Below are 14,948 nucleotides of genomic sequence, written 5' to 3'. Positions count from 1 at the left end.
AAATGGCGCTTTTCGAGTCATTGAAACGCGACTTTGGCGCGAAAGTCGCGTACCGCATGGCTGACCACGCACAGGGGTCGGATCGGGTTTCATGAAACTCGACTTCGCCAAAAGTCGGCAACTTTTGAAAATGTTCGACCCGTTTCGCTCAACCCTACCCTTGAGTAGTGGTGGGGTACAGTTAATCTTTCGTTGACTCTCTTGATAGCAGCCACATGTATGTTCACATAAGCCGGACTAGAGTACTACTGCTGGACAGGGGTCATGAGTGGTAGCACCTAGTCTGATGAGGATTGGGGGCACCCTCGGGACACTGTGTGACTACCAGATGAGGGTCTGAATAAAGGCCACATCTGGTGTGTCAGGGCGGGATCAGGTTCAATTCTATGTCCATTAGGCTAAAGATAGGGCATTCAGCCCAGTGGACTAAAACAGTGGTGGTAGATGAGTCTAACGGAGGTATGAGCTGTGATTAGCCACTGATATGTAAGGTGGCTTGTGAATGCTGTTGGACAAATACCTGACTATAGGTGTCACAGCTATAATTGAGTGCTCTAGGGTAAACCACTTGCAGACGCTATAAGTATGTGGCGATTGCGGGTGTCAGTGTGCAAGTACCGCGAGTTAATCGCCACATGTATAGCGAAGTATTGATGGTTCTGTGCCACACCTAAGATGGCATTCGTTAGCGCTATTGCGCATGCGCCGAGCGCTAGTTATTGGATTTAATGTAGTGTGGAGAAGCGCCTAGGTTCTATGCCACACACAAGATGGCGTCCGTCGGGGATATTGCGCATGCGCCGGACGCTAGGTACACCTTTCTTTTCTTTGATTGGCCCCTGATCCGTCCTGTATTCATGATGCAGTCTGACATGCGCAGTAGGATCTATAGAACGCCGGTTACATGCTGGCAACTCCATTAAACACTTGGTCCCTCCGGAGGTAAATACTAAGGAATGACAGTAATGGGCTGAATGTAATTGTTCACCTGATAATGTTTGCACAATGAGCACTGTAGCACTTTATGGAAATTGTAAGAATTTATGTAGCACATGATGTCTGTTAATAGGCTATGATTGGAGGATGTTGGGGATTTGTTCCTATATATATGCAGCTTGTAACCATACTCACTGCTTGAGAAAGGCTCGTGTGAGCCGAAACGTTGCACGGTGATGTGGGTATAATTAAACCCTACACAATTTTCTAAAAATATGGAGTGCTGCCTGTTTTTGTGAAGTATAGATAGATAGATAGATAGATTGAATTCTCATCTTCTAGCATTTTTTCCACAACTGTCTAAAACTTTTGCACAGCACTCTGTGTGGGATTGTGCATTGACATTAACTTACATTTATCATCACAACTGCATAAATTATTGGAACAGAACTATTGGTTTGTATAATATATATATTATTATTATTATTATTATACATTTTTATAGCGCCATTTATTCCATGGCGCTTTACATGTGAATACGAGGCAAATATAGACAAATAAATTAAACATGAGCAGATAACAAGGCACATGAGTACATAAGGAGGGAGGACCCTGCCCGCGAGGGCTCACAGTCTGCAGGGGATGGGTGATGAAACACTAGGAGAGGGTAGGGCAGGTTGCGCGGCGGTTCATATATATTCATATATATACACTGCTCAAAAAAATAAAGGGAACACTAAGATCCCACATCCTAGATATCACTGAATGAAATATTCCAGTTGTAAATCTTTATTCATTACATAGTGGAATGTGTTGAGATCAATAAAATCTAAAAAATGCTCAACTTAAATCACAACTAATATCCCACGCAGGTGCGGAGTTGGAATGATGCCCAAAATCAAAGTGGAAACTTCAGTGGAAAGGCCTCAAGACAAGGAAATGATGCTCAGTAGTGTGTGTGACCTTCACGTGCCTGTATAATCTCCCTACAATGCCTGGACATGCTCCTGATGAGGCGGCGAATGGTCTCCTGAGGGATCTCCTCCCAGACCTGGACTAAAGCATCAGCCAACTCCTGGACAGTCTGTGATGCAATGTGATGTTGGTGGATGGAGCGAGACATGATGTCCCAGATGTGTTCAATCGGATTCAGGTCTGGGGAACGGGCGGGCCAATCCATAGCTTCAATGCCTTCATCTTGCAGGGACTGCTGACACACTCCAGCCACATGAGGTCTGGCATTGTCCTGCATTAGGAGGAACCCAGGGCCAACCGCACCAGCATATGGACACACAAGGGATCTGAGGATCTCATCTCGGTACCTAATGGCAATCACGCTGCCACAGGCGAGCACATGGAGGGCTGTGTGACCCTCCAAAGAAATGCCACCCCACACCATTACTGACCCACTGCCAAACCGGTCATGCTGAAGGATGTTGCAGGCAGCAGATCGCTCTCCACTGCGTCTCCAGACTCTGTCACATTTGTCACATAGGCTTAGTGTGAACCTGCTTTCATCTGTGAAGAGCACAGGGCGCCAGTGGCAAATTTGCCAATCCTGGTGTTCTGTGGCAAATGCCAGGCATTCTGCACGGTTGGGCTCTGAGCTCAACCCCCATCTGTGGATGTCAGGCACTCAGATCATCCTCATGGAGTTGGTTTCTAACCCTCTGTGCAGACACATGCACATTAGTGGCCTGCTGGAGGTCATATTGCAGGGCTCTGGCAGTGCTCCTCCTGTTCCTCCTTGCACAAAGGCTGAGGTAGCGGTCCTGCTGCTGGGTTGTTGCTCTCATACGGCCTCCTTCATGTCTCCTGATGTACTGGCCTGTCTCCTGGTAGCACCTCCAGCCTCTGCACACTACGCTGACAGACTTAGCAAACCTTCTTGCCACAGCTCGCATTGATGTGCCATCCTGGATGAGCTACACTACCTGAGCCACTTGGGTGGGTTGTAGAGTCCATTTCAAGCTACCACAAGTGTGAAAGCACAACCAACAATCAAAAGTGACCAAAACATAAGCCAGAAAGCATTGGTACTGAGATGTGGTCTGTGGTCCCCACCTGTGTCTTGATAATTGCCAATAATTTCCATCTGTTGTCTATTCCATTTGCACAACAGCATGTGAAATTGATTGTCAATCAGTGTAGCTTCATAAGTGGACAGCTTGATTTCACAAAAATTTGATTTACTTTTATTTTTCTGAGCAGTGTATACAGTATATGCTGCATATCCAAAGCACAACTCCAATTCCCAAAAAGTTGGGCCGCTGAGTAAAACATAAAGAAAACAAGAATGTGATGACTGAAATCTTTCATAGCCTTATTTTATTCACAATATAACATAGAAAACAGGTCAGAAGGTTAACGTTGGACATTTTTGCATTTGATTAGAAAAAAAAAACTATTTAGAAGTTGATGGCAGCAATAAAACTCCAAATTGGTTGGGCTAAGTCTGTATCTACCATTGTGTAGCATCTTCTTTTCTTTTTACAATAGTCAGTAAATGTTTGGGAAATGACTAAGTGAAGACACATTTGCTGGAATTTTTTGGAACAGGAATGTTGTCCAATTTTGATGTCTGAGTTCGGTATCTTCGCCGAAATTTCTGTCCTTAATGCTCCAAATATTTTCTATTGGTGAAAGTTCTAAACTGGATATGGCCGGTTAATCATCCAAACTTTTCTTTTGCTGAGTTATGCTATGAAGTGATGGATGCAGTATTTGGTTTATTGTCCTGCTGAAATATGTATGGGCGTCCCTAAAATAGACATTGTATGCTTTTATCATACAACCAGTGGCAAAAATTATGGAATCACTGTCCTTGGAGGATGTCCATTCAGTTATTTAATTTTGTAGAAAAAAAGCAGATCACAGACATGGCACAAAACTACAGTCATTTCAAATGGCAACTTTCTGGCTTTAAGAAACATTAAAAGAAATTAAGAACAAAAAATGTGGTAGTCATTAATGGTCACTTTTTTAACCAAGCATAGGGGAAAAATTATGGAATCCCTCAGTTCTGAGGAAAAAATTATGGAATCGCCATGTAAATTTTCATAGCCAAAAATAACACCTGCATCAAATTAGATCTGCTTGTTAGTCTGCATCTGAAAAGGAGTGATCACACCTTGGAGAGCTGCTGCACCAAGTGGACTGACATGAATCATGACTCCAACACGAGAGATATCAATTGAAACAAAGGAGAGGATTATCAAACTCTTAAAAGATGATAAATCATCACGCAATGTTGCAAAAGATGTTGGTTGTTCACAGTCAGCTGTGTCTAAAATCTGGACCAAATACAAACAACATGGGAAGGTTGTTAAAGGCAAACATACTGGAAAACCAAAGAGGACATCAAAGTGGCAAGACAGGAAACTTAAAGCAATATGTCTCCAAAACAGGAAATGCACAACAAAACAAATGAGGAACGAATGGGAGGAAACTGGAGTCAACGTCTGTGACCGAACTGCAAGAAAAAGCCTAAAGGAAATGTGATTTACTTGCAGAAAAGCTAAATGAAAGCCATCATTAACACCTAAACAGAAAAAAACAAGGTTACAATGGGCTAAGGAAAAGCAATCGTGGACTGTGGATGACTGGATGAAAGTCACATTCAGTGATGAATTGCGAATCTGCATTGGGCAAGGTGATGATGCTTTTGTTTGGTGCCGTTCCAATGAGATTTATAAAGATGACTGCCTGAAGAGAACATGCAAATTTCCACAGTCATTGATGATGTGGGACTGCATGTCAGGTAAAGGCACTGGGGAGATGGCTGTCATTACATCTTCAATAAATGCACAAGTTTATGTTGATATTTTGGACACTTTTCTTATCCCATCAATTGAAAGGATGTTTGGGGATGATGAAATCATTTTTCAAGATGATAATGCATCCTGCCATAGAGCAAAAACTTTGAAAACATTCCTTGAAAAAAGACACATAAGGTCAATGTCATGGCCTGCAGTCCGGATCTCAATCCAATTGAAAATCTTTGGTGGAAGTTGAAGAAAATAGTCCATGACGAGGCTCCAACCTGCAAAGCTGATCTGGCAACAGCAATCAGAGAAAGTTGGAGCCAGACTGATGACGAGTCCTGTGTGACACTCATTAAGTCCATACCTCAGAGACTGCAAGCTGTTATAAAAGCCAGAGGTGGTGAAACAAAATACTAGTGATGAGTTGGAGTGTTTTTTTGTTTGTTTGTTTTTCATGATTCCATCATTTTCCCCCTATGCTTGGTTAAAAAAAGTAACCATTACTGACTGCCACTTTTTTTGTTCTTGATTTCCTTTAGTGTTTCGTAAAGCCAGAAAGTTGCCATTTTCAATTACTTTAGTTGTGTGCAATGTCTGTGATCTGATTTTTTCTACAAAATAAAACAACTGAATGAACATCCTCCAAGGCTGATGATTCCATAATTTTTGCCAGGGGTTGTATGTTGTTCTAACATCTTAATATAATGCTCATCATTGACAGCACGTTTGATGTGAAAACTGCTCATGCCATAGGCACTAATGCAGAATTGTTCAGTGATAACAAGCTGGGTGGTCCTTCTCATCTTGAGTCTGCAGGACACAGTGCCTGTTGCTTCCATAAAGCATTTTGCATTTTGATTCGTTTGACCACAGAACAGTTTTCCATTTTGCCCCAGTGCATTATAAGTGAGATTTGGTACAGAGAAGATGGCAGTTTTTCTGGATTGTGTTGATATTTGGCTTCTTCTTTGCATGGAAGATCTTTGGCTTTCATTTTGGAATTTTGCAAAGGCTTAACAAACAATGATTTCTGGAAGTATTCTTGATTCCACAGAGTGATTTACCTGCTTTTATTGCCGTGTCACCTGAGGACCCGTAGATCATTAGCATAAAATATTAAATGCCAGCCTCAACACTTCTGCACCAGGATTTCTACAGTATCTCTCAAAATGTTGGTGATATCATGTACTGTAGGTGGAGGGATATTCAAAGTTTTTGTAATTTTATGTCGGGGAACATATTTCTGAATTGATTTTTAGAGGCCGTTTGTTCATAGACTAGTAAACCTCTGACCATTTTTGCTTCTGAGAGACTCTGCCTTTATAACATGCTCTTTTTATACAGTGACTTAATTGAACATTGACTCTAGCTGTTTTTCCATAGAACCACTTATTTTTCTAGCCTTTCGCTAATCATGTCAGAATAGTTTTCAGACGTCTTGCTGCTATTAATTTTTAAATAAGTTAATTATTTCAAATTAAATGTAAAAATTATCATTTTTTTACCCACGTATCTGTGTTCTATGTTTCGTTGTAAATAAAATATGTTTGTAAGAGATTTATAAATTATTGTAATTTTTTCATCTTACACAGTGTCACAACTTTTTGGAATTAGGGTTTCAGGTTGTCTCACTTTCAATAATCATCATAATATCTCCCTTTTTAATTATTTATCAGTCCCAATGTTATTAGACAGCAGTGGGGGCATCAAATACCCCTCTCTATCGCTTTCACGCTGTGAGTTTGACAGGAGAGTATAGTTTGCTGTTTATGGCCATCCTTATTTAGCCAACTGAACAGGAGTGACAAACTGATAAATTAGCCAATGTGACAGTGATTTTATAGAGTACCTATATTCCCTGAGGTTTCTTTTGTCTATCACTGGATTATGCTGAAACTACTGTTACTTTCACAGCAAAGTTATTATAGGAATCACTATATAACCAGTTCCATATGAAGAGAAAGATAACAAATACGTTTTCTTACCTTAATTAATGACTGTGGCATTTCTGTAGTGCTGATCTGAAGGATATTCCCCAAGCCGGGCAGTGGTGTAGGTCCTGGTGGCAGGTCCTTCTGTTTGACCCTACCCCACCATTTCATGAGATAAATAAGGAGAGTGACTCCAGTAGCCAGGAGAATCGTTGCCGAGATAGACAGAGCCATCTTGAGCCTCAGCCCCTACAGCTCCGTCTGTTCTGTATCCTTGTGTATTTATATTCATGCAGAAACAGGGCAGCATTCCAACATGTAATCCATGAAAACAGGATGGGCGAGTGTAAAGTGCAGAGTTACAGCTGTAACACAATACTTCTGTTGTCAGTGCCTACTCAGTCTCAGCTTGGGGTGACCTCAGGGTTAGTAATAGGCAGGCCTCTTTTTGGTGAACAGAATCATTTGCCTTCAATCACCAAAGAGAGCAGACTCTTTTGGATACCAAATAGATCCACATTAAATGTGTATTTAAAAGCAGGTAAACGGATGCAGTAATGTCGGAGGTAGAGCAAGGGCTAACAGAGGGATTTAATATAACAGCATTACTCCATACAGGGAGAGAGCAAATGGAAGATAGAATAATAATACTGTGTATGATAAACTTATGGGCAACAGATGTATGGTAAGGTAGGGGAGAGTTCAAAGGTATCAAACTTATTGATCCAGCGTCGATGAGGAGCAGTCTCTGAGATGATAGCGGTGGCGTTCCTGCCTGAATGCTTAAAGAATCTAGTGTTGTCCTGATACAGAAAGGGTCTTGGATTCTGGTGTCGCCGGTGGTCCTGGGAAGTCCAGTCGCAGGCTCTGGGTCCAAGGGTAGATCGGTTGGAGGAGGAATAGTCCTTTCTTTTAAGACACAGCACGGGAGTATGTGGGAGCTGTGGCCTGGTCGTCCTGTTTGAGAGTGTGCCCCCTTCAGTCCAGTCGCAAGGAGGGATCACTCACACTTAGTGGTATTACAGGAGTCAGCACTGTCAGCGATCACTGAAAACCGTCTCCACCTGCAATCTCTGGTAAGCTGCCGTCTGGCCACTCTTGCTTGGGCCAACTTTGTCCTGACCGTGCAGTGCAGGAGGGCTCACACTCAGCCCCTGCACACTACAGCTTCCCACCAACACTGAAATTGTTCCCGCGCACTGTCGCCCTTTTAAGACCTTCATGGCCCCTGGTCTCAAGGTCAAAGGTCTGTCCGGAGAACTAACCTCTCCCCCTGCAACTCAGGTGACAGCACTGGTGGTTCCAGACTCGTCCCGGACAAGGCAAACAGAGGCTGCCTCTCCTCCTTACACATTCACAAGCAAAAAAACATATCTATGGAAAAATCCTCACAGTATGACACAGTGAATACCGAGGAATGATCCCATCGCCAGCCTAATATAGTAATTTTACCCCCAGTGAGATTCAATCAGAAACTGCAAATGGCTCTCAGTGGGCTGCTGGCTCCCATAATTCACAGATAAGAGCTGACTCTTTGGGCTGGATTAATGGAGAAAAAATAGGTCTGGTGCACTGCTGGCATGAATCCGATCAAGGACTAAATCAAACACAAGTAATACATAAGAAGTTTTTCCTTCCTTAATCCATCATTACGTTGGATTTTCCATTCAAACAAAAAGTAGCACACTGTAGCGCTATGGCAAACATGAAATATGAAATATGGAAATTGAATTGCACTACTGCACTAGAAATTTTAAAAATTGAAAATGCTTAGCACATAAATTGGCCAATTCATGGGCACCTGGAAGCCATGTTAAGGCGATTCTCATTGCCAGGACCTAATGCCAATCCTCTCATAGACTGAAGTCTACATCTCTAGGGGATATGAATCCTCTCTTGGACTGAAGTCTCGCTGCAATTAAAAACACCTGAGGCTAAGAGGGGAGTGCTCAGTCAGAATTTGTACAAATATCAAAAGACTGCCCATCACATCCAAACATAAACTGGGTCTGAACAGGTGCTTACCTAGAGTCGCCAACTCATATACAATCAAACAAAAAGTAGCACACTGTAGCGCTATGGCAAACATGAAATTGGAAATATGGAAATTGAATTGCACTACTGCACTAGAAATATGAAAAATTGAGAATGCTTAGTGCATAAATTGGCCAATTCACCTGATTTTCCAACCTGTGGTGCGCTACAGCAGTTAGGATTTCATTTATTTATGCCCTCTCTTGTGTCTCACACAACAGAATGAGGTGAGCAAAACTGCTTACTGATAACACCTTATTGAGCTATCTTGTTGTTCGGCTACTTCTCTTTGAGTAATCAGACATGACACCCACCCCTTTGACAGCTGAAATGACGATGGAGAATACTATAGCTGCATCCTCCTCTTACTCTTCTCTTGGAATACTACCCAGATTTGCTAATTGCCGAGTACAAATTGTAGTGCAGCAGTGTTCACACAGTGCGGCAGATAGGAAGGGACCCAAAAAAGTTCAACATAAAATGTCTTTATTCCAGAAAACTCACAAAACAGGTTAGCCATATCCTCCAGTTCGAAGCCGGGTCCTCAAAACAGTCCGTGTCCAAACCAGTTGCTGTGGGCCCACTGTTTCTCTTGTGTGCGTCTGCAGCTTTGATGTTCCTGACTCTGTGTTAACTTCACACAGGCATGGGTTGCACAGAGCCTCCTGCTCTGCAGCTGACAAAACAAAAACTAACACACCCAAGACAAAAATGAGAATTTTAAAATGTGACTCGTGGACATAGAGCTACTCCCAAAACCCGGAATGGAGGGAGGGATTCTCCCCATTACCAAAAATAAAAGCCCATGTGGGGTTTTCCTAAAATCTGACTTTGTCAACTTCTTTGACCAAATCCACACTCACTTTTATTCTGCCTTGTAATCACAGACGTTTTGATGTAATCACAATGCACTCAAGTGGGTATAATATGTCTCTATACGCTTCCTGAGGGACATATACCGGCCCTCGTATATGATTCCCCTTAATATTTCATAATATTCAAAAATTAACTATTCCAAAATAAATCATTGTAGAAAAGTGCACAACAATCAGCAGAAGAGGCAGAAAGAGGGATGTTATTCAGCTCATGCACTGGCGTACATAGAAAGAAGAGGGACTCTACAATAATAATATATGGGCCCTTTGCAGTCCACTAGCTCATCATAATGCACAAATCCACTTGCTTTGTAGTTGGTAGTGGGCCGCGCAGATTGCACCAATGATGTATCCATCTCTGAGCCCATATAAACACACCACTGATCATTCAACAAATGAGCAAAACACTCTCCGATACTGGTTCTGTAGCTTACAAGAGTACAGTGACACTGGGGATGGAAAATTCTGGCCAGCTTCATAGCAGTGCAACAACTTGAAAGCGCTCCAATCATTGTCTAGGAGACCAGAAACCTCTGATAGACTGCAATGTAGGTTGGTAACCTAGGTGACAAGCAGTAAACAATATTGAAAATGGAAGAAGATTTTCAATAATAGCGCAAATAAAAAACACAGCTCTAAACAGAACCTCCAGTGCAGAAGTGAACATAGGCTAAGTTAGGCTAGTTTCACAATAGCGGTCGGCAGGTCTGCGGATGGCAGCCTTCTTCCTCTGTTAAGCGCCGCCCACTGTCGCGCCTCTTCCTTCAGCTCCGCATATGTCTGCATGCGTCCTGCGTACCCTATCTTTAACATTGGGTACTCAGGCCATGTGTATGCCTCCACATGCGTCGTTTTGAAGCTGCGTTGACCACAACAAAATGCAACATATTGCGTTTGACACAGGTCAGCGCAGCATAAAGACGATGCATGCAGAGGCATCCGCATACATCCGTATGGCCTGCGAACCCAATGTTAAAGGTAGGGTACACAGGACGCATGCAGTCATAGGCGGAGCTGAAGGAAGAGGCACGGCAGTGGGCAGGGCTTCACGGAGGAAGAAGGCGGCCATCCGCAGCCCTGCTGAATGCTAGTGTTAAACTAGCCTTATGCAGCTGCATTATATAAGATACACGTTGTAAAGGGAGTTAGTGAACAATATTCCGCGCTGCCGACAGAATGGAGACGTGTCCCCAGTATGGTACAGTACGGTGGTGGTTTATTTCAACTCGATTTGAAGTATATATCTTCTTCTTCAGAAAAAAACATTTATAGTCTGATGTCTGATGGTTTCTTGGTGCCCCTTTGGTCCGCTGCAGCTGATTTTCTATATTATATGGCAGATTGAACAGGTGAGTTTAATCTGAGTGCTTAACATAGTAACATAGTAACATAGTTAGTAAGGCCGAAAAAAGACATTTGTCCATCCAGTTCAGCCTATATTCCATCATAATAAATACCCAGATCTACGTCCTTCTACAGAACCTAATAATTGTATGATACAATATTGTTCTGCTCCAGGAAGACATCCAGGCCTCTCTTGAACCCCTCGACTGAGTTCGCCATCACCACCTCCTCAGGCAAGCAATTCCAGATTCTCACTGCCCTAACAGTAAAGAATCCTCTTCTATGTTGGTGGAAAAACCTTCTCTCCTCCAGACGCAAAGAATGCCCCCTTGTGCCCGTCACCTTCCTTGGTATAAACAGATCCTCAGCGAGATATTTGTATTGTCCCCTTATATACTTATACATGGTTATTAGATCGCCCCTCAGTCGTCTTTTTTCTAGACTAAATAATCCTAATTTCGCTAATCTATCTGGGTATTGTAGTTCTCCCATCCCCTTTATTAATTTTGTTGCCCTCCTTTGTACTCTCTCTAGTTCCATTATATCCTTCCTGAGCACCGGTGCCCAAAACTGGACACAGTACTCCATGTGCGGTCTAACTAGGGATTTGTACAGAGGCAGTATAATGCTCTCATCATGTGTATCCAGACCTCTTTTAATGCACCCCATGATCCTGTTTGCCTTGGCAGCTGCTGCCTGGCACTGGCTGCTCCAGGTAAGTTTATCATTAACTAGGATCCCCAAGTCCTTCTCCCTGTCAGATTTACCCAGTGGTTTCCCGTTCAGTGTGTAATGGTGACATTGATTCCTTCTTCCCATGTGTATAACCTTACATTTATCATTGTTAAACCTCATCTGCCACCTTTCAGCCCAAGTTTCCAACTTATCCAGATCCATCTGTAGCAGAATACTATCTTCTCTTGTATTAACTGCTTTACATAGTTTTGTATCATCTGCAAATATCGATATTTTACTGTGTAAACCTTCTACCAGATCATTAATGAATATGTTGAAGAGAACAGGTCCCAATACTGACCCCTGCGGTACCCCACTGGTCACAGCGACCCAGTTAGAGACTATACCATTTATAACCACCCTCTGCTTTCTATCACTAAGCCAGTTACTAACCCATTTACACACATTTTCCCCCAGACCAAGCATTCTCATTTTGTGTACCAACCTCTTGTGCGGCACGGTATCAAACGCTTTGGAAAAATCGAGATATACCACGTCCAATGACTCACCGTGGTCCAGTCTATAGCTTACCTCTTCATAAAAACTGATTAGATTGGTTTGACAGGAGCGATTTCTCATAAACCCATGCTGATATGGAGTTAAACAGTTATTCTCATTGAGATAATCCAGAATAACATCCCTCAGAAACCCTTCAAATATTTTACCAACAATAGAGGTTAGACTTACTGGCCTATAATTTCCAGGTTCACTTTTAGAGCCCTTTTTGAATATTGGCACCACATTTGCTATGCGCCAGTCCTGCGGAACAGACCCTGTCGCTATAGAGTCACTAAAAATAAGAAATAATGGTTTATCTATTACATAAACCATTATTTCTTATTTTTAGTGACTCTTAACTAACTGTATTTCTCGGATAAGACCCTATTTGCACTGATTCCTCCTACAGTTTCTTGGTTATAAGTAGTGTTTAGCATTCCGATACCGCAAGTATCGGGTATCGGCCGATACTTGCGGTATCGGAATTCCGATACCGAGATCCGATACTTTTGTGGTATCGGGTATCGGTATCGGATCCATAGGGATGTGTAAAATAAAGAATTAAAATAAAAAATATTGATATACTCACCTGTCCAGCGGCCCCTGGACATCACGCTGGTAACCGGCAGGCTTCTTTGTTTAAAATGCGCGCGTTTAGGACCTGCGAATGACGTCCCGGCTTCTGATTGGTTGCGTGCCGCCCATGTGACCGCCACGCGACCAATCAGAAGCCGCGACGTCATTCTCATTCACTAAACTCCTAATTCTAGGAATTGAGGACCTGCGAATGACGTCGCGGCTTCTGATTGGTCGCGTGGCGGTCACATGGGCGGCACGCAACCAATCAGAAGCCGGGACGTCATTCGCAGGTCCTAAACGCGCGCATTTTAAACAAAGAAGCCTGTGGGTTAGCAGCGTGATGTCCAGGGGCCGCCGGACAGGTGAATATATCAATATTTTTTATTTTAATTCTTTATTTTACACATCCCTATGTATTCCAGGGCCTGAAGGAGAGTTTCCTCTCCTTCAGACCCTGGGAACCATCAGCATACCTTCCGATACTTGGTGTTCCATTGACTTGTATTGGTATCGGATATCGGTATCGGCGATATCCGATATTTTTCAGGTATCAGCCGATACTATCCGATACCGATACTTTCAAGTATCGGACGGTATCGCTCAACACTAGTTATAAGATAAAAATTAGGAAAAAAAAGAAAATTACATGTTGCATACACGACAGAAGACATTTATCAGTCCAATATTTTTATTAAAGTAAAATGATTACAGAACTTGGAAATTATATTGTGCACTTTAGTTTTATATATATATACAGGTGCTTCTCACTAAATTAGAATATCATCAAAAAGTTAATTTACTTCAGTTCTTCACTACAAAAAGTGAAACTCACACCGTATTTTTCGGACTATAAGACACACCGGACAATAAGACGTGCAACAAATTTGGCGTGAAAATTGCAGAAACCAAGATTTTTTATAAGATGGGGATCCATCTTATTGTCCAAATTTACAGCATCTTACCTGAGGGCTGGCGGCAGAGCAGGGTCACAGGAGGCATGGTGTCGGCAGAGGTGGGGTGATGTGGTACGGCATGCACCTGAGCAGGGTCCCTTCCTGCTTAGATGGGCGATGCCACGGCCTGGTGTCCATGGGGGGGTTGCAGCATTGGTGTGGCGACGACAGATGTGTGGGGATAATGAGCGGTATGGCGTGAGCAGGGTCCCTTCCACAGGTGAGGTGACACAGCAGCCCGATAAGCAGCAGAACCAGGTGAATCATGGCGTTATCGGTGGTGGCGGCCATCTTCCTGAGTCTGTGCGTGTGCGCAGATGGCGTGCTCTGCTTCCCGGGGTTTTAGGAAAATGGCCACGGGAGGCTGCGCATGTGCAGATAGAGATCGCGGTGGCCATTTTCCTGAAGCCAAGATCTAAATCTGCAAACTCGTCTTCAGGAAAATGTCCGCCGCGATCTCCATCTGCACACGCGTGGCCTCCTACGGCCATTTTCCTGAAGCCCCAGGAAGCAGAGCACTCCATCTGCGCATGCGCAGCCTCAGGAAGATGGCCGCCACCACCGATAACGCCATGATTCACACGGTTCTGCTGCTTACCGGGATGCTGCGTCACCTCACCTGTGGAAGGGACCCTGCTCACGCCATACCACTCACTGCGCCTCCTCATCCCCGCACCTCTGCCGCCGCCGCACCACTGCTGCCGCCACAGCACTGCCGGTAAACCTGTATTCCAACTATAAGATGCACCCCCCATTTTCCCCCCTTTTTTAGGGGGGAAAATGCATCTTATAGTTGGAAAAATACGGTAAATTATATAGAGACAGCCAGCTTCTTTAGAAATTACCTTTTGTGGCTTCCCCTCCTTGTGGAGTGTGTCAATGACTGCCTTCTGGACATCTGTCAAGTCATCAGTCTTCTCCATGATTGTGAAGCCCACTGGAGCCGACTAAGGGACCTTTTTAAAGGAAGCCTTTACAGGTGTTTTTTCTTATTTATTCTAATTTACTGAGATAATGACCTTTGGGTTTCCTGTTGTGAATTCCTTCCGCTCTTGGGCTCCCTCCGGTGGTTGTAAGTGGCACTTTTGTGAGTTCTGCTCTTGGGCTCCCTCTTGTGGTTTCTAGTGGTATGGCTGCTCTTTGGAGTTAGCTGTCATCAGCAGCCTCCACTTATCGTCTCTTCTGCTCAGCTATTTAAGTCTGGCTCTATCTTCAGCCATTGCCACTTGTAAATGGTTCCTGGTTGGATTCACATCTCTTTGGAGTTCCCTGTTATCCTGACCAGTTCAGCTAAGCTAA

The 14,948-nt window shown here is 43.4% G+C and overlaps 1 protein-coding gene across 2 annotated transcripts in view; it reads right to left on the bottom strand.

Annotated features, from left to right (window-relative positions):
- Positions 1-6,978, bottom strand: part of LOC138661762 (cytochrome P450 2C8-like) — a 77,201-nt gene extending 70,223 nt beyond the window's left edge. The window contains exon 1 of one of the 2 annotated variants that reach the window (XM_069746660.1): positions 6,686-6,978. In XM_069746660.1, coding sequence (XP_069602761.1) covers positions 6,686-6,865 — 180 coding nt within the window. In that variant the 5' untranslated portion in view covers positions 6,866-6,978. The remainder of the gene's footprint in view (positions 1-6,685) is intronic. The other variant, XM_069746659.1, reaches the window with a different exon arrangement.
- Positions 6,979-14,948: the final 7,970 nt, after the last annotated feature.

The sequence above is a fragment of the Ranitomeya imitator genome, chromosome 2, assembly GCF_032444005.1.
Source record: "Ranitomeya imitator isolate aRanImi1 chromosome 2, aRanImi1.pri, whole genome shotgun sequence".
NCBI lineage: Eukaryota > Metazoa > Chordata > Amphibia > Anura > Dendrobatidae > Ranitomeya > Ranitomeya imitator.
The sequence above is the reverse complement of the archived record's forward strand: the minus strand, read 5'-3'. Positions and strand labels throughout refer to the sequence as shown.